Source organism: Manis pentadactyla, chromosome 4 (assembly GCF_030020395.1).
Source record: "Manis pentadactyla isolate mManPen7 chromosome 4, mManPen7.hap1, whole genome shotgun sequence".
Taxonomy (NCBI): Eukaryota; Metazoa; Chordata; class Mammalia; order Pholidota; family Manidae; genus Manis; species Manis pentadactyla.
In genome coordinates this window covers 166,773,882-166,795,688 of record NC_080022.1, presented here as the reverse complement: position 1 = coordinate 166,795,688, position 21,807 = coordinate 166,773,882, and the positions used below count along the sequence as shown (strand labels likewise).

General features: G+C 34.3%; 1 protein-coding gene across 4 annotated transcripts in view; it reads right to left on the bottom strand.

The window, feature by feature from the left end:
• Positions 1 to 21,807, bottom strand: part of SKAP1 (src kinase associated phosphoprotein 1) — a 259,792-nt gene that overhangs the window by 232,656 nt on the left and 5,329 nt on the right. The window contains exon 2 of one of the 4 annotated variants that reach the window (XM_036879686.2): positions 14,556 to 14,601. The exons of the other annotated variants lie outside the window; for them this stretch is intronic. Coding sequence (XP_036735581.1) covers positions 14,556 to 14,583 — 28 coding nt within the window. The 5' untranslated portion in view covers positions 14,584 to 14,601. The remainder of the gene's footprint in view (positions 1 to 14,555; positions 14,602 to 21,807) is intronic. 4 annotated transcript variants of the gene reach the window in all.

Genomic DNA, 21,807 nt, shown 5'->3' with positions numbered 1-21,807 from the left:
TAACAGTTACCAAAGGGAAAGGGACTGGGGAGGATGGGTGGGAAAGGAGGGAGAAGTGGGGGGAAGAAGAAAGGGGGCCTTACAATTAGCATGTATAATGTAGGGGAGGCATGGGGAGGACTGTGCAACACAGAGAAGACAAGTAGTGATTCTACAGCATCTCACTACGCTGATGGACAGTGACTAATGGGGTATGTGGGGGGTCTTGGTGAAGGGGGGAGTCTAGTAAACATAATGTTCCTCATGTAATTGTAGATTAATGATACCAAAAAAAAAAAAGCTGTGGCTCTGAATGACTGCCACCTACATTTTTTTCTGAAGAAAACCTCTTCAAGAATACACTCTGATTAACAGAGAAAAAGAGGTGGTAATGAGATTAAAAACAGCAAAATAAGTTAAATCTAAATAACCATGGTATGGTTTGAAATGTATAAAAAATATAATACTAATTCTTAATTAAGAAGAGACTCAGTATAAACAAATAAAATAGTCACCTGAATCCCAGTTAGGAAAGTAATAGAGAAGAAGAAAAACTGTTAAATTCCTCATTTATATAGGGCCAATGGATAATATTTCATCCTTGGCAGTAATAATTGAAGAAATGGTTTTAGCTCTGATTTTTCAAAATGCTAATGTAATAAAAGTACAATAAAAGGTTTTTCCAAATATTCAATATAAAATAAAGAGAAACAAGGTAGCATAAAAAAATAAAACTCATAAGATGATATATCACTGATGACAACAACTGTAAAAAGTTAGAGTCCTCTCTTTTTTTTTAATTAAAGTATCATTGATATACAATCTTATCAAGGTTCCACATAAACAACAGTGTGATCTCAACATTCACCTATATTATCAAGTCCTCCACACCCCCATTACAGTCACTGTCTATCCGCATGGTAAGATGCTAGAGATGGAGTCCTCTCTTTAAAGCAAAGAATTTCAGACTACGTCAAAAGATAAAATTAATTTAACCACAATTTAAAAGATACCTAAAACAAAACAATGCCGAGGTTAAAAGAACAAAGGGATGCGAAACGCACTAGACAAGTTTTCTTAAAAATCAAGAATAGCAATAATTCACATCAAAGTAGAAACCCAAATAGGCCAACAGAATCATTTTATTTTGTTTAAGCTATAATCAACAATAGAAATGACCTGTTAGGTGCCAAATAGCATAGTACTAAAATATATACAATGAAAATTTTGACAAAATACTAAAAAAAAACAATTGTAATGTCACTTGACAGCTCAAGCAGACAAAAACATACAATTATATAAAGCAGTTATGTCCAACAGAAATAAAATACCAGCTACACATGTAATTTTAAATTTTCTAGTAGCCTTATTTCAAAAAGTAACCCCTAAAAAGATAAAATTAATTTGTTTATTTAACCCAATAGATCCAAGATTTTATTATTTCAATATATAATCAATATAAATATTATTATTGAGATGTTTTACCTTTTTTGTATTAGATCTCCAAAACCTGGTGTGCATTTTATACTTAACACATATCAGTTCAGACTAGTCACATTTCAGTGTTCAATAGCCACATGTGGAAAAAGGCTACTACACTGGATAGTACAGATACAGAGGACTTAATATAATTAGTAAGACAGATAATAGGATTGAATCATTACTTAACTAATAATACTTATAATATAACTGCAACCTAAAATAGAACACACCGTTCACAACTGGCATGGAAAATTTATAAAACTTGATTAAACACTGGATTACAAATAAACTTCAATAATTCTTAAAAACTCAAAGTTAGAAATATCCTTATTTTAATTGACCCCAATGAAATAAAACCAGAACTTAATATTAAAAAGAGTAAACAAATCCATCCATGCTTAGGCATTGAAAACATACTCCTACATATATCATGAGTCACAGAGGAAACTCAAAACTATAATTACCACCTATTGAGAAAATAGCATGTATAAAATATTATAAGATATGACCAGCATTGTACAGAGTGACAAATTTATAGTTAAGTATTTCCAGTATTAAATAAAAAAGAATGAAAATGAATGCAATAAGCTCCAAACTCAAGAAATCAGAAAAGAGCAATAAATAAGCCTATGGAAAACAGGAGGAAGGAAACAATAAAGATAAAAAAGATGAATTTATAAATCAGAACAGTGGTTGCCTAACAGTGCTCTCTGGAGTCATAACCATCTGATAAGGAAGAAAAGGGGGAGGTCAAGTGAGTGGGACTCTGGGAAATTCCTTCCTGCTACTCACTCCCCTTTGCTTTAATCACAAATGCTTGGTTTTATCTACGTATACAGGAATTTCACATAAGATTTTAATTTTGAAAAGGGTTCCATTACATAACTTGGTGGTTCAAAAATCACTGAACTTAAAAGTAGTGAAAAAAATGTATAAATGCTAAAGACATGTAAAAGCTGGGATTTTTCAGGGGTGAGAGGGAGACCCAATAAATTGATAAACTGTTAGCAAATGCAATCAAGGAAATAAAACAATAAAAGGGAGTAACAAAATTCTTGAGTTTGGAACTTATTGCATTCATTTTCATTCTTTCTACATATATATATATACAAATAAAACAATAAAAGGGAGCAACAAAAACTAGAGAAATTTTAAAGTACAGTGAAATATTTCATAAAATTGGTGAGATTTCAAGTTAATTTTCCTCTTTATGCTTTTATGTACAATTTGAAGTTTATGATAGTGGGTATCATTTTTTTCCCTTTAAAAGATAATTTTCAGAAATAAAGATCACTAGTAAACAAAATGCTATGCAAAAAATTTGAAAACTCCCAATGAAACAGTTTCTGAGAAAAATATAAATTTCTAAAACTGAATTGAGAAATGGAAAATCTGAATCCTGAACAGGCTAATTACTAAGGGGAAAGAAGAGGTTGGCAAACATTTTTTTTTTAAGTTCGAATCCATATGGTTTTATAGATATCTTTCAAACTTTTGAGTAGTAAATAATTCTCACTCTGTACAAATTATCCCAGCACATAGAAAAAGAGAGAAAACTTCTTAAATCATTTGGTATAAGCTAGCATAACCCCAGTTCTAAAAGAGCACAAAAAGGAATCAGTCTGAAGCTAATACAGATACAAAAATCTAAATAAAGTACTAGTAGATCAAACCTAACAGTATATTAAAAGAATAACAAAAAGTTTATCCTGGGAATATAAAGATGTTTCAATATTATTGATATATTTATATATTTTAATAGGTTAAAAGAGATACCTGAACAAGCATCTTGATAAATGGCAAAAATCTCATCTGATGATATTTATTATCTATTTGAGACAAAACTGTACTAAGTAGAAGTAAAATTATTATCTTCTTAACCCAAGGGATATGTGTATATCACAAATCAGCATCATATTTATGGCTAAAAAACTAAAGTCCTTATCATTAAACAAGATTAGTTCACCAGCTATTCCCACTATCAATTAACATTGTTCTTGAAGTTCCGACAAAAAGAAGCCCAAGAAGGAAAAAAATTGTCATTGCATGCAGATATTATAGGCAAATACATGTAAGCTTAAAACTATAAACTTGGAAAACTTTTAGGAATTATAAGAATTCAGTAGGATAGCCAGAAGATAAATATTTTTATTTATTTATTTATTTATTTTTTGAGAGGGCATCTCTCATATTTATTGATCAAATGGTTGTTAACAACAATAAAATTCTGTATAGGGGACTCAATGCACAATCATTAATCAATCCCAAGCCTACTTCTCAACAGTCTCCAATCTTCTGAAGCATAACGAACAAGTTCTTACATGGTGAACAAGTTCTTACATAGTGAATAAGTTCTTATATGGTGAACAGTGCAAGGGCAGTCATCACAGAAACTTTCGGTTTTGATCATGCATCATGGACTATAAACAATCAGGTCAAATATGATTATTTGTTTGATTTTTATACTTGATTTATATGTGAATCCCATATTTCTCCTTTATTATTATTATTATTATTTTTTAATAAAATGCTGAAGTGGTAGGTAGATGCAAGATAAAGATAGAAAACATAGTTTAGTGCTGTAAGAAAGCAAATGTAGATGATCAGGTGTGTGCCTATAGACTAAGTATTAATCCAAGCTAGACAAGGGCAACAAAACATCCACGGATGCAGAAGATTTCTCTCAAAACAGGGGGGGTGAGGTTCTAAGCCTCACCTCTGTTGATCCCCAATAGAAGATAAATATTTTTAAAATCAACAGCTATAGAATAGAATAGTAATAGAATAGCTTGTGTTGAACTAACTTTTCCACAGGTAAGAATTGTCAACGTGGCAAAATATTTTTTAAAACTATTAAAAAAAATAGTAGCCAAAAGCAGGCTGAAATTGGCAGGGATTTGATTCTCGAAAAAAAAGGAACTGCAGAGAGACTTATTTATCTACAGCTTTTCACCTAAGGGTATACCCAGTCCATGTGGTGTAGAGTGGCTGGGGACTACCCTTAGGCAAAGTTTAGTGACTATGGGACAACATCATTTGCCATAACTTATACGCATTTGGAGTCCCAGAAGAGCAAAAAGAGAACAGGGCAGAAAATGTACCAGAAGCAATACCAGCTAAAAATTTTCCAAGTTTGGTGAAAAATAATAATTTACAGACTCAAGAAGTTCAGTGGATCTCAAGTATGATAAATATAAAGAGAACTAAACATAGGCAGATTATAGGCAAACTGCTGAAAAACAAAGATAGAAAAATTTCAAAGAAGTCAGAGAAAATGGCCCTTTATATATAGGAGAGTAATGATAGGAATGAGAGTGGACTTTTCATAAAAAATAATGGAGGCTAGAAGACATATCTATAAGTGCTGAAAGAAAAAAGAAGACATGTCAACCTAGGATTGTATATCCAGTGACAATAGTCATCAAAATGTGAAGGCAAAATAAAGACATTTTTCAGGTAAATAGAAACTGAAAATTTTTTTTCTAGGAAACCTGCGATAAAAGAAATCTAAAGGGAACTGAGAAACTCATGTCAACAAGTGCACCAAAATGCTAAGTATGTTGTTAAACAGAAGACATTATCACTTCCTCTTCTTCTTAATTTCTTCAACAGATAACTGGCAATTTAAAGCACAGATAAATATGTAGTTTATCACATATGTACAAGTAAAATATATGACAACAAAAGAACAGAGCATGGAGGAGTAAGTGAAACCACTTCAGTGGTATGATATTAACTCTGAGTAGACTGTGATAAGTTAAGGAGTATATGGCAATCATTGGAGCAGCTCTCACAGGCAAAGAAGTGCAGTTAGAAGAAAAGAAATTAAATTGGAATATTAAAAATTTTTGATTCATTTTTTAAAAGGCAAGTGCAACCAAAAAAATGTGACAATTAGAAAACAAATAAATGGTAGACCCCAAATCCATCCATAATAATAGCTATATTAGATGTAAATTAAGATCTAAATTAAAAGGCAAAGAATGTCTGGCTGAATAAAAATGCAAGGTCCAATTATACACTGTCTACAAAAGACATGCTTCAAATATAAAGACACAGATAGACTGAAAATAAAAGAATAAAAATGACACAGTACGTGAACAGTAAGGATAAGGAAGCTGGAAAAGCTTTATTAACATCAGACAAAGTAGACTTCAAGAAAGGGAGTATTACCAGAGATTAAGAGTGATATTTCATAATGATAAACAAGCCAAGCAATAAGGAAGGTATAACAATCACAAGATGTGCATGCACATAGTAACAGAGCTTCAAAATATTTAAACCAAACTCCAACAGAACTAAAATGAGAAAAAGACACATCCACAATCATAGTTGAGGGTTTTACTACCTCTCTAAGAAACAAATAGAACAATTAGACAAATAATCAGTAAGGAGATAGAGGACCTGAACAACACTATAAACCACTTTGACCTAATGACATCCATAGAATATAACAACAAACAACTGCAGACTATACATTTTTTTAAGTGCACATGGATGTTCACCAAGATATACCTTACTCTAGGCCATAAAGTAAGTCTTAATAAATGCCCAAAGTCTAAAACTTTACAGAGCATGTTCCCTGACCACAAAAGAATTAACTTAAAAAGAAGTAACAATAAGATATCTAAAATCCTCAGTAATTTGGAAAAAAGTAAACCAAGGAAGAAATATTCTTCTTTGAATAAACTATTTCAAACAGGAGGTGAAAGACCTCTGAAAACTATAAGACACTCATAAGATAAATTAAAGAAGACACCAATAAATGAAAATACATTCCATGCTCATGGATAGGAATAATCAATACTGTCAAAATGGCCATGCTGCCTAAAGCAATCTACAGATTCAATGCAATCCCTATCAAAATACCAACAACATTCTTCAACAAACTAGAACAAATAATTCTAAAATTGATATGGAACCACAAAAGACCCTGAATAGCCAAAGCAATCCTGAGAAAGAAGAACAAAGCTGAGGGGATTATGCTCCTTAACTTCAAGCTAAGGAGTCTTCTGACTTCTACAAAGTCAGAGTAATTAAAACAATTTGGTACTAGCACAAGAAAAGACCCACAGATCAATGGAACAGAATAGACAGCCCAGAAATAAACCCACACATATATGGCCAATTAATATACAATAAAGGAGCCAAGAATACACATTGGGGAAAAGACAGCCTCTTCAACACCTGGGGCTGGGAAAACTGGGCAGCTACATGTAAGAGAATAAAACTGGATTATTGTCTAACTTCATACACAAAAGTAAACTTAAAATGGATCAAAGACCTGAATGTAAGTCATGAAACCATAAAACTCTTAGAAGAAAACATAGGTAAAAATCTCTTGAATATAAACATGAGCAACTTTTTCCTGAACTCATCTCCTCAGGCAAGGGAAACAAAATAAAAAATGAACAAGTGGGACTACATTAAACTAAAAAGCTTCTGTATAGCAAAGGGCACCATCAGCAGAACAAAAAGGCAGCCTACAGTATGGGAGAATATATTCATAAACAACTTATCCAATAAGGAGTTAACATCCAAAATATATAAAGAACTCATACCTCAACAGCCAAAAAACAAATAATCCAATTAAAAAACGGGCAGGGGATCTGAACAGATATTTCTCCAAAGAAGAAATTTGGATAGCCAACAGGCACATGAAAAGATGCTCCATATTGCTAATAATCAGGGAAATGCAAATTAAAACCACAATGAGATATCACCTCATACCAGTTAGGTGGGCCAATATCCAACAGACAATAAGCAACAAATGTTAGCGAGGATGCAGAGAAAAGGGAACCCTCCTACACTGTTGGTGGCAATGTAAATTGCCTCAACCATTGTGGAAAACAATATGGAGGTTCCTCAAAAAACTAAAAATTGTAATTTTACCAGTAAAATTTACCATTTGACCTCTAGTAATTCTACTCCTAGGAATTTACCAGAAGAAAACAAGATCCAAGATTCAAAAAGACATATGCACCCCTATGTTTATCACAGCACTATTTACAATAGCCAAGATATGGAGGCAACCTAAGTGTCCATCGGTAGATGAATGGATAAAGAAGATGTGGTACATATACACAATGGAATATTATTCAACCATAAAAAGAAAAGAAATCCCACCATTTGCAACAACATGGATGGAACTAGAAGGTATTATGCTCAGTGAAGGCAGAGAAAGACAAGTACCAAATGACTTCACTCATTTGTGGAGTATAAAAACAAAGCAAAACTGAAGGAACAAAACAGTAGTGGACTCACAGACTCCAAGAAGGGACTAGTGTTTACCAAAGGGGAGGGGCTGGAGAGGATGGGTGGAGAGGGAGGGAGAAGGGGATTAAGAGGCACTATAATTCACAATCATAATATAGGTAGGTCACAGGAAGGCAGTACAGTAACAGACAAGACGAGTAATGATTCTATAGCATCTTACTACTGATAGACAGTGACTGCAGTGGGGATTGTGAGGACTTGATAATATGGGTGAATGTTGAAACTACAATGTTGTTTATGTGAAACCATCATAAGATTGTATGTCAATGACACTTTAATAAAAAAATACTATTTCAAACTGAATGATTATAAAATACAGCATATCCAAATTTGTAGGATTTGTTGCCTCCCACACTTAAGAGAACTATAGCTTTTAAATGCCTGTGTCAGAGAAGAAAGGTTTAAAAATCAATGATCTGCATGATTAGTGCACATGGTGTGTGTGGGGTCACAGGGAAGACAGTGCAGCATAGAGTAGACAAGTAGGGACAAGTAGCTCCATCCATGTTGTTGCAAATGGTGGGATTTCTTTTCTTTTTATGGCTGAATAATATTCCATCTTACTACACTGATGGACAGCGACTGCAATGGGGCATGGGGGGGACTTGATAAATAAGGGTGAATGTAGTAACCACATTGTTTTTCTTGTAAAACCTTCATAAGAGTGTATATCAATGATATCTTAATTTAAAAAATAATAATCTCAAAAAAAATCAATGATTTGTTTTCATTTTAAGAAATGAGGGAGAAAAAAAGCAAAATAAACCTCAAGTAGAAAAAAGAAAATAATAAAGATACGAGCAAAAATCAATTTAATAGAAAGCAGGAAAGACATTGGGTGGTTCTTTTAAAAGACCAATAAATTTGATAAACCCCTAACAGGTTTATCAAGATTCATTAAAGTCCTAGTAAACATAATGTTCTGCATGTAATTGTAGATTAATGATAACAAAAGAAAAAAAGAGAGAGAGAAAAAAAGATTCATTAAAGGAAAAATGAGAAAATACAAATTACCAATATCAGGAATGAAGAAGGGATATTATGAAAAATCTTAAAAAGTTACAAGGATAATAGGAGAATGTTATGAACATCTTTTTTCTAATAAATTTGACGATTTAAACGGACAGATTCCTTGAAAAGCACAACTTACCAAAATGTCCACAAGATGAAATACAAAATCCAAATAGCCCTATATCTATAAAAGAAATGAGATGCATAGTTTTAAAAAACCTTTCCAGAATGAAAGGTCAGGACCAGATGATTTCACATGTGAATTCTATCAAACATTCCAGGTAGAAATAATATCAGTCTTAACACAAACTCTTAACAGAATATACAGCAAACACTTTCCAACTTGTTCTATAAAGCCTGCATAACTCCAATACCAAAATTTGATAAAGATAGTAAAGGGGAAAAATTACAGACCAATACATAATATATTTGCCCTTCAGTTTAGAAGATGATGCTCCTCATAGTGAATGTGATCTGAAGATGCCTGAGCAGGTTTGCTCAAAATGCACTACTCAGCACTGAACAAGAAAGAGACTTTAAAAGGTCCCTCAACATATTGCCTCCCTTATTTAACCAAGCTCACCACTCTACCTGATGGGCTTTCTGTTACATGATCAACCTTTTAAAAACAGAATCTTTTCTAATATAAACAATAATTCATGCCACACCAGGACTCCTTGGGCTACCTATGAGTTAGATATTATTCTAACACCTCCTGTATAAGAAAACTACACTTAAGAAACTTACTTCTAGGTTACACACCTAACAAGCGGTGCAGCCAAGATACAAATGCAGGCAGTCTGGCTCCACAGCCTGAGCTTTTAATCAATACCCTGTAGTGGTCCTCCTAGTATATTAATGTGGTAATATCATTATAGGTAAATAAATTATGGTTAACCCACATTTGAATACTAAACAACTATTAAAGTATTTAGATAGATTGGGGGGGAGGAAGAAAAAGATATTTCTCAGACTTTCAAGAATACACACAAACATTTTTTACCTTTCCCTCTAATAAAAAAGGTAGGTATTGCTGTTCATTGCAGAAAATTTGGTAAATAAAGAAATTGCTATAAGGAAGGAAATTTTAATTACTTGAAAAACAATACACTTTCAGTTTTTATTCTCTGCTAACATGACCTTTTCATCTTCATTTATAAAAATAAGATATCAGATGTTCTGAGATTTTTCCACTTAACATTGGTTATTAGTTATATATATCATAGATTCATTAATGAAATATTATATAGTCATTTAAAAATATATTCATGAGGAAAATTTAAGGAATTCAAAAATTCTCTCAGCCTATTTTTAACACAATACTGGAAAAGGAGGAGAAGGAAGAGGATCAGGAAAAAGTTGGAGGCTCATATTACTCCACTTAGAGACTTACTGCAATGCTGATCAAAACAGTGGTATTGTTCAAAGAACAGAAACATAACATAGATAAATGGAACAGAACAGAGAGTCTAGAGATAGGTCCACATGAACATAATCAACTCACCTTTGATAAAGGAGCAAAGGCAATTCAATGAAGAGAGGATAGTCTTTTTAATTAATGGTTCAGGAACAACTGGACATTCATATTTTTTAAAAAATGAATGACACAGACCTTTATATACCATTCACAAAAATTAACTCAAAGTGGATCATAGACCTAAAGTAAAATGCAAAACTATTAAACCTTAGAAGATAACAGGAGAAAATGTAGGTGCCCTTGGATTTGATAATGAGTTTTTAGATACAACACCAAAAGCATGATCCATAAAAGAAATAATTAATAAATTAAACTTCATTAAAATGGAAAACTTTAGCTCTGCAAAAGACAATATTAAAGAGAATGAAAATACAAGCCACAGACTGGTATAAAATCTTTGCAAAACACTTATCTGATAAAGGACGTGTATCCAAAATATACAAAGAACTCTTAAAACTCAACAATAAAACAAAACAACTCAATTTAAAAATGGACAGAAGATCTGAACAGACACTTCACTGAAGAAGATACACAGATAACAAACATATGAAAAGATGCTCAGCATCATACAGCCATTGGGGAACTGAAAATCAAAATAGCAATAAGAAATCACTGCATGTCTATTAGAAGAACTAAATTTGAAAGAAAAAAAAGACAGTACTAAAGGCTGGCAAGGACGTGAAGCAACAGAACCTTTCATTCATTGCTGATGGGAATGTAAAATGGTATAGCCACTTTGGAAGACAGTTTGGCAGTTTCTTACAAAGCTAAACAGAGTCTTACCATAAGACCCAGCAATCACACTCCTAAGTATTTACCTAATTGAGTTGAAAACTTAAGTGCACACAAAAACCTGCACACATATGGCTATTGCAGCTTTATACATAATTGCCAAAACATGGAAGCAACCAAGATGTCTGTCACTTGGTGAATGGATAAACTGGTACATCCAGACAGTGGAATACTATTCAGCAGTAGCAAGAAATGGGCTATCAAGCCATGAAAAGACATGGGGGAACTTTAAATGCACCTTACTATGTGAAAGAAGCCAATCTGAAAAGGCTACATATTGTATAATCCCAATTATATGACATTCTGGAAAAGGCACATAACAGAGACAGTGAAAAGAGCAGTGGTTGGCAAGGGGTTCAAGAGGAGTTGGGGTTGGGGAATGAATAGGTGAAACAGAGGGGATTTTTAGGGCAGTGAAACTATGATATTTTAATCATACATATATGACAGTATGTATTTGTCAAAACCTGTAAAACTTTACAACACAAAGAGTGAGCCTAAATGTCTGCATATTTCAAAAAATCATTTAGGAGGTTGGGGGAATCTCAGGAAAGAATGCAGACTATAACAACATAATCTAATTGTATTACAAATATATGAAATAACCTCATTGAAGGCGATGGAGAAAAGGTGCTGACCTAAGTAACTTTGTAAATGAGTACAGTCTATAAGACTAAAAGCAAAAGGAACTGGCACATAAATACTGGACTCCAGTAACCAATGTTGATTCCTATAGGTGTATGGGTTAGCAATTCTTACACTGCTATACATGTATATCCTCATCAAACAATAAATGGATGGTGAAAGGTTTGAGCCAGATTTCTCACTGTTGGAATGGAAGGGAGAGGAGCAAGTAGTAAGTACAGCAAGGAGAGGAGTATAGGATGAATTAGAACTGAAGACATCAGTGAGAACTCATGCTTAACTATGTACACATACAAATGGTTATATATAGAATTATACATATAAGAATTATATATATATGAATATTATATATAGAATATTATATTGATATATATAGAATTATATATAGTTGTTATACACACATACATTTCTTTGCCTTGTCCGTTGAGATGGCCTGAAGGAAATAACATCCCAGTAACAATGAGCACACCTAGTGCCTAGATTTTGTTTTCTAATACCAATCTTCAATAAAAGGAACAAAGACTTCTGGGAGAGATGACTGGTTCTAGGACTGGGGCAGGAGATACACAAGATGAGCCTGGAGCATCTTATAGTGCCAGAAAGTAGGGGTGTGCCCTAAACACTCACAGACACACACACATACACACTGATGGGACATATCAAAAGGAACACAGAAACAAAGCAAAAGAGCTCCCAATGGCCAAAGCTGGAACAATTGAACAAAACTAAGTAATACTGGATTATAACTCAAAGTATCAAAGAAGCATTCATGAGTCCATATTGACATAAACAAGTAACTGAATAAATTAATAAATGGAGTAAACAGAAAAATCTCCAGTGCAGAATTCCAAATAATTTATGTAGATACTCAACTTTAAAGAGAGAGGAATATAACTCCCACCCCTTAAGTATGGGCTTCACATAGAGATTTCTTTCCAAAGAATACAGTATTGAAGTGGGAAATAAAGAGTAACTTTACAGTGGAGAAGCCTGGCAAACTATATCAGCCAGGTGATCAAGGTCAACATCAACAGTCATAAACTGTGTTGACAGTATATAATAAAGCTTTGACATGTGATGAGAATGGCTTTTTGCTCTTCTGATCTTTCTCCCCAAAATTCATAGCCCTACTCTGATGATGAGAAAAACATCATAAAAATTCTAATTTCAGGGCATTCTACAATATAATTGACCACTACTCCTCAAAACTGTTTGGGTCATCAAAAACAAGGAAAGTTTGAGAACTGTCACGCCAAGAGGAGTCTAAGGAAACTAAATTAAGTGAGGAATCCTGGGTATGATCCTAGAACAGAAAAAAGGACATTAGGTAAAAAAAGGACATAAGAAAAACAGAATAAACTATGGACTTTATCAGTATTGGTTCATTAATCATAAAATACATCAGTAATGCTAATTATAGGAGAAAGAGGGAAAGGAGATATAGGGGACTCTGTACTAATTGCTCAATTTTTCAGTAAATTTTAAACTTTTCTGAAAAATAAAGTATTAATTTTTAAAAAGTGATATATGGCATAATCTTAATACTTTGTAAAAAAAAAAAGTTGGGGGAAGAGACTAGGTTAAATTCATTCATTAACCCCATCTTTACTGAGTCCTTCCTATAGGCCATTCAGGTACTATGATCTACACCAAAATATTAACAATGGTTATCTTTAGATAGTGGAATAATAAACCATTTTTATCATTTTCTTTATATTTTTCTATATTTTCTAAATGTTCCAAAATAACGTGTTTTGCAGTATGAAAAAAAGTAAAATAAAAAATCACCCTACAAGCATAAGGTAATAACACTTATAATTCGGACAGACTTTGATTTTTCATGCTCATCTTCATTTTGCTCACTGGTGAAGGGCTGAGCTGGTTCATAGTTGTGAACAGGAAAGGAAGTCAACTGAGCAAAGAGAAAGTGGGAAGGAAAGAAGATCCTATGGGAGATGGATGGTTAAGGTGTATACTTTATTCTTATAGATGATTAAATATACATATTATTTTGAACTTCTGTTCTCCTTACTAAATTCTTATAAGTGAACTATGCTGTATAGTATTAAATATATAATACTAAAATTGTTAAAAGGGAATCAACAGGTTATAATTATCCCCCAATGATGTCATTAAGAGCAATTTGGTTATTTTTATTATGACTTCACTTTTTAAGGTTCACTGCAGGTTACTTTTTTGAAAGGCTTCCTTTCAAAACACTTCAGGAGTTCACATGTTAATTTAAGCACTTGTTCCTTCACCTGCAAATGTCACCTCCTTAGGGGAATCAAATGACTCAAAGACAACCTCTTCCATCTATCTCATCAGTAGGCTTTTTTTCTTTTCATAGTCTGTTCTAAAAAGCCTCACAACTTACTAGATGAATAAATGTATAACCAAGAAAACAACTAAGTTCAAAGCAAGGGCTATATAAGGGATTATGTATCTAGTATCAAGCACACTTTTCAACTCATTTTATGAAGATAGCATAGCCCTGATATCAAAACTGAATAAAGACATTAAGGAAAGAAAATTACAGACCCATATATAATACATTTGCCTTTCAATTTAGAAGATGAATGCTACATATAGTGATAATGACCAGAAGGTGCCTGAGTGGCCCCACTCAGGGGCTACTCACCACTGAACGGCAAAGAGATTTTTAAAGGTCCCTCAAAATATCACCTCCCATATTTAACCAAGCTCACCACTCTATCTAGTGGGTTTTCTATTAAGCAATCAACTTTTTAAAAGCAAAGACTCTTCCAATACAAACATCATGTCCTGCCACATCAGGATGCCTTAGGCTCCTGCAACTGCAAAACCCAGCACCTCTGATATCACAGCACTCTTATATATAATACCTGATGTTACAGGGTCTGCACGTAGTTACCTTCAACTGGTAGTGAGCAATATGACATGGTGTAAATGTCCTCACACTGGAGGAAAAAACCAAAATCAGAAACATATCATAAACAATGCCACATTTTTCTAAATGCCTTTATTTTTCAACAAATATTTATTGAGTATTACCGCATGCTAAGTACTGAACAAGTAAACTAGATTTAAACTCTATCTTAAGGATTTACAGTCTAGCAAAAATACAGACTTAAATAAGACAATTAGAATAAATTGTGATATGAGTTATAATAAGAAAAGTGAGGGGGGCACAGGCTCATGGCAGAGGCATCTTGTCTAGAGAGGAAGGTAAGTCAGGGAAGACCTCTCAGAGAACTGACCTTTCATCTGAAACCCCCAAAGTAACAGGCCAACTGTGTATGTCGGGGGTAGGGAGAGGTGGGGAGTTGGCAGAATGAGGAAAAGAATGGCACAAACATAGGAATATCATGTGCCAAGGTCCTGAGGTGAGACATCTCAGTTCAGTTGAAGAGAGTGGAGAATTTCAACTTGGAGGGCTGAACATAAAGGTTAGAGGCAAGAGAGATAGTGGTGAAAGATTATTCTGTGGGCTTGTAGCAATAAACAGTATTTTTTACTAAAAATAATATACAACGATTTAAGTCCCATATTTAAAAGGTAAACTCAGATGTGGCAAAGATACATCTTCCTATTATAATTCACACCTTCCTTAAAACATAGATTCCCTCAGCTTCCAAGCAGCTTATGGACATTTATTCCAGTGATTCAGAGCTGGGTACTCTGTACATAAAATTAAATATCACAACTATCCCTTTAAGTTACATATTGCTATTTTACAGAAGAAATCAGCCTGGTTGCTAGCTCAACTTCTACAAAGTCTCACTGGCAGCTTCTGATAGAAACGAACAAAAAAGATTCCTGATTCCTTGTCAGGGGTACACTGAAGATATCAGACCATTGGATTTCTGCAGTCACTCTTAATACCTCACTAAAATCAAAGTTCTAAAACTTCAGAGTTTAATTTTGCTACCCTATGGAAGCCTCAATGAAATATTGTATATTTTCATATCCGTTAAGTAAAAACATCATAGTTGGTGGGGGAATGACTTTCGGTTTCTTTAGAACTCGTTATAAACCTTGCATTAAGTTTTTGACCTTGCAATTAATTATAATCCTTAAGGCATATGTTGTTTTGCCTTTGGTTGAGAGGTAAACTTGTTGGTAAGGCTAAAATCATACCTACCAGCTTTGTTTTGGCCTCCAGGAAGTAGTCAGTTTACAATAGAGAAATTGTCAGCATGTTCTGGTTCTGGTTTACTTCAACCTGCTGATTGTTTCTGACCCATGACCCAAGAAATGTGTGGTGTTTATATTTTTAATTCTCCTACTACCTCTTGTAAGAGGAAAAACAACAATACCTACATACTTACAGAAAAGAGAAAACAAAAACCAGAAACAAAAACACAGACAGTACTTGAGATTAAGGTTTAACTAGTGGCCAAACTAAGAATCTAGGATTAACGCTTTTGCAATCTTCAATTTAATCTAAGAATCTATCCTATAGAAATATTGCACATGTACACAAAGATGCACAGACAGGTATGTTCTCTGCAGCACTGAGGAAATATTTTAAAAACTGGTAACACCCTAAACATCCATCAGTAGGAGAATAAATTAATTTTGAAATACTGTGCTGCAGCTGAAATATACATACAGATATGATAGTGAGGATATGGAGCAACTGTAACTCTCATACACTGCTGGTAGAAGTTTAAAGGAAGTACAATCACTTTGGGAAACTATTTGGAGCTTCTAATACAATTAAACATATACCTGCCCTATGATTCAGTAATTCTACTCCTAGTTATTTTTCCAAGAAAAATGAGTGCTTATGTTCACAAAACAAGTTATACAAGATTGCTCATAGCAGCTGTATTCGTAATAGCCCCAAACTGAACAACTCAATGCCTTTCAGCAGAAAAATGGATAAACAAACTGTGGAATATTCACACGATGAAATACTACTTAGCAAAAAGGATAAGCTAACACTGAAATGCAGAACAACATAGGTAAATCTCAAAAATACTATGTTGAAGACAGACAAAAAATACGAAGTTTTATGATGATAGAAGTCAGGAAAGTGGTTACCTCTGGGGAGAGTTACTGACTAGAAAGGAAGATTTCCTGGGTGTGGGAATGTTTATATCTTGATCTGGGTGGTAGTCACACAGGTGTCTGTGTGTGTGTGTGTGTGTGTGTGTGTGTGTGTGTGTGTGTGTGTATTAAAGTCATCCAGTTGTAACATTTAAGATCAGTGCATTTTACATATGCAAATTATACTTAATAAAGTACAGTAGACCTTTGAACAAAGTGGGGCTTAGGGCTGCCAACCCTCTCTGTAACTGAAAAATCTAGGGATAACTTTTGACTCCCCAAAATTTAACTACTAATTGTCTACCATTGACCAGAATCCTTACCGACAACATGAACAGTCAATTAACACATATTTTGCATCTTAGATGTATTAAATATTATATTCTTACAACAAAGTAGGCTACAGAAAAGAAAATGTTTTTTCAAATTATCACAAATCTCCAAAAAGTTTTCCAATATATTTACCAAAAAAAATCTGCATAGAAGTGGATCTGCACAGTCCAAACTCATGCTGTTCAAGGGTCAACTGTACTGGGAAGGAGGGAAGAAAGAAAGGAAGGAAGCACTGGAGGGTTGGGGGTAGTGGATGGATGGATCAATGAATGAAGAGGTTCACTCAAAAAGTTATGAGAAAAGAAAAATTATTTTAAAGGGAATATGAGTTTAAGGAGGCTTATTATAGGGCAGTCGAGAGATATTTTCTGTAGCTTTCTAAGTGCCCAGCATACTTCTCATACCTTATTTATAAAATACAGTACCTTAATTAATTCCAACTCAACTACAATATTGGTTTATGTAAATATAAACATGTGTTAGTGGGTACATTTTAGCAAAGCTCCTATTATGTGAATAAAAACTTTACTTCCCCATAATATACCTAGGAGGAGACCCTAGATGAGAATTTAAGTAACTCACAAGTGATTTTATCAAAGCCAACAGCCTTCAGGAAAGCTTGCTCTCTGGATGCTAAGACCACTCTGTTCCTGAGCCCACAGCTGTTCTATCTTCCATGTAAAAGCTGGATAGTAAAATTAAACAGTGGAACTCAGAGACTTCAAACCTGAAAAGCCATCTGTTATAATCACCTAACCTATAATGCAGCACTGACTAACCGGGAAAGCAAGCAATGAACTTGGAAACACAGGGGAAATAAATATGAATAAATGTAGCAGAAATTATAGGATTTCTGTAGGGTGTAATGGTTTATAATGTGAAAAAATTATATCTATGATAGTTATATCAATATGTTAAGATTCTCAGATGATGGTAAAACTCGAAACTTACCTTATTTTTCCTATTTTTAAAATTGTTTGAGTATTATATAACGAGGCAAAAATATTACTATCTTAATAGCTGGCGCTAGAATTCTTCTTAAGGAGAAAATTGTCACTGTTTGGAAAAATAATTTGTTTCTCTGTATGTGGGGGTTGGTGGGAACTCAAGCAATTAAACAGATAGTTAAACTGTCTGGTCAGGTGAGGAAAAAAACTTTTTTGTTTTTGCTCCAGAATAGGAAAAGGGGAGAAAAGTGCCAGTGAGAACACATAAACTGGGGACTACATCAGGTGAAAGGCCAGAGGGCATGCTGATGACTGGAGAGGCAAAGGACATTTAGGAATAAGGATGCCTAATATTCAATGTGAAATAGTTTATACCACTGCTATGATGGTTTACCCTTCCTCCCACTCCCTGCACACCCTGAATCTCCAGTGATGTCTTCTACACTTACAGGGGATTCATATGGGTACATTTTTGTGGAAACTGAGGAAAAGGATGTGTCTAGGCCAAGGTTTCTCAACCTTGGCACTCCTGACATGTGGGGCTGGATAATTCTTTATTGTAGGGGCTTTCCTATGCATTATAGGAAGTTTCAGCAGCATCCCTGGCCTCCACCCACTAGATGCCAATAGCACCCTCCCAGTCATGACAACATAACACATCTCTATGTGTTGCCAAAGGTCCCCTGACAGACAAAACCACCCCAGTTGGGAACACAAGTTTAAGCCTACATGATCAGGACAGAGAGCAGGTGTGGAAGCAGGGGAGCCTAAAAGGAAAGTGACCCTGAGAATGCATGTTTCTTGAGAATCATCCACATCTGGAGGAGATGTCTGGGCTTCCATGGGAGTAGATCATGCCTGGAGTTCAAATGATCTGGGCAGCCCAGCTAACATCTACACTTTACCTGCAGTGAAGCTCAAATCGTTTTTACCAATTAAAAAAAATATTTTAACAAGTAAACAGAGAGAAGGAGAAGAGTAAACCTTTCATTTTTTCAAACTGAGAAGTAATGTAAAAACACTATGTTACACACAAAGCATTCTCTAAAAAGGTAAGAAACCCATATCTTTCCTTATAGCAAGGAAGCTAATTTCCTCTCCTTCCTCCATAAAGTTTCTCATAGAAATAATCACTGGCTTCTGATCTAAGGAAGGAAGAAAATGGAGGAGACCCTGAAAGAACCCCTATAGCCCTCCCCTAATTTAGAGAAGCAAGGGTGAACCACCAATATAAGTAAAAGGCCACGTTTGGGAGTTTACCGATGGAGAGGCAGCTGGGGAAAAAAAGATCAACAGTAATTTCTCAAAAAGTTAAAAAAATTTTTTCAAACATTTATGTGGTGCTTCCTCACACCAGTAAAGATGGCCAACAGAGAAAAGACTAGGAACAACAAATTGCAGGCAAGGATGCGGAGAAAGGGGAACCCTCCTACACTACTGGTAGGAATGTAAACTAGTTCAACCATTGTGGAAAGCGGTATGGGGGGGTCTTCAAAAAACTAAAAATAGAAATACCATTTGACCCAGGAATTACACTCCTAGGAATTTACCCTAAGAATGCAGGACCCCAGTTTCAAAAAGACATATGCACCCCTATGTTTACTGCAGCACTATTTACAATAGCCAAGAAATGGAAGCAACCTAAGTGTCCATCAGTAGATGAATGGATAAAGATGTGGTACATATACACAATGGAATATTATTCAGCCATAAGAAGAAAACAAATCCTACCATTTGCAACAACATGGATGGAGCTAGAGGGTATTATGCTCAGTGAAATAAGCCAGGCAGAGAAAGACAAGTACCAAACGATTTCACTCATCTGTGGAGCATAAGAACAAAGCAAAAACTGAAAGAACAAAACAGCAGCAGACTCACAGAACCCAAGAATGGACTAACAATTGCCGAAGGGAAAGGGACTGGGGAGGGTGAGTGGGAAGAGAGGGAGAAGGGAAATAAGGGGCATTATGATTAGCACACATAATGTAGGGGGGTGGGCATGGGGAAGGCAGTATAGCACAGAGAAGACAAGTAGTGACTCTATAGCATCTCACTATGCTGATGCACACTGACTGTAATGGGGTATGTGGTGGGGACTTGATAATGGGGGTATCTAGTAACCACAATGTTGCTTAGGTGATTGTATATTAATGGTAACAAAATAAAAAAAACATTTATGTAGTGCTTAATATATGCCAGACACTATTCTAAGTTAATTCTAATTATTTTTTCAAAAATTAATTCATTTATTCTTCATATAAATTAGGAGATAGGTACTATTTTCCTCCTTTTACAGATCAGAAAACTGAGGCTCAAAGTCAGACAGATAGTAAGAAAGTGGCAGAGTCAGGATTTGAATACAGGCAAACTGAACACAAACAGGACCTATGAAAAACATTGAAATTCAAAAAGAAAAGACTATTTTGAAGAACCAGAAGAGATATCTCCCTCTGAACAGAAATGTTTATAAATTAAAGAACAGAAATGTTTAGAAAATTTCAATTCATATTCTGAACACCTAAAAAGTCATTATATTGATAAGCCAGAGCTTTACAGATGTAATGAAAATGAAACAAGGAATAAGGAAAGAATACATGGAAATTAAAAAAAAAATACCATAACAAAGTCAGTGACAGATAAAACAACAAAAGAGATGAAACAGAGACAGTAGATCAGGGGTACAATATATGTATAATGTAAACTGCAGTATGACAGAATAGAACAGATGGAACAGAAGCAACAATAGTAAAAGAAAACCTTCCCGAGTTAAAAAGAGAACTGAGTCTATTGATTAAAAGGGTTCATTACATACTAGGCAACATTATTAAAAACCCTAAGACCCTAACACTATCTAGTGACATTTTTCAGAGCAAAACATCCAGGCAAAAGGTGGGAAGAATGGTTACAACAGAAATTTATCAGGCTAGCATTAGACTTCTCCCCAAAACTCAAGGCCAGAAGATAATGGGACAACTTCTAGAGGATGAGTTGGGAGGAAGAAAAAGGAAGGGGAAGAATGTGACCCTAGAATGTTATGTCTACAGCTAAGTTTATATATAACTGGATATCCACGTTCTCTGGCAGGAGCTTCGTTAAGTACAGTACCAAAGTATGCTTCCTGAGAAATTCACTATTATACTATAGATCATCACCTAATATGGCCTTATGCACTGTCCAATACAGTAGCCACAGTGGCTACTGAGAAGCTGAAATGTAGCTCGTGCAATTGAGGGACTGAATTTTTTTGTTTTATTTTAGTTCATTTAAATTGAAATAGCCACATGTGGGTAGTGACTACTATTTTAGCACAGTCTAAACATCTAAGAGATAAAATAGAGTTCAAGAATGAAAAAGCCATAATACAAAAGTAAGCAATGAACAAGGTAACAGGAAAAATATTATTATAGTTATGGTTTTAAAATATGCAAATGTCAAAAAATAATTCTTGTAGTATGATATATATAATAAAAACATTAATAATTCTCTGAGTTTAGAATCTCATATTATACAGCAATTTCACACTGCAGGAAAGAGCCAAAAGATACTATTTCTTAATGTTGCTGATCAGAGGGATATGGTCCTTCTTTTCTTTTAAGCCATAAAGGTAAAACGACCAGTGGAATAAAACCAAGATATGCAACTTTTAAATTACTCAAAAGACAATAAACTACAATGATTTAAGACAATGCTCAGAAGACCATAGGAAGTGAAAAATTTAAGTGGAAAAATCAGTATACAAAAGTACACACACAATATGTATGTCCCAACTTTTAGAGTACATACACATACCAAAAACTGAAAGAAATATGTGGAAATTTAACAATTGCTGAC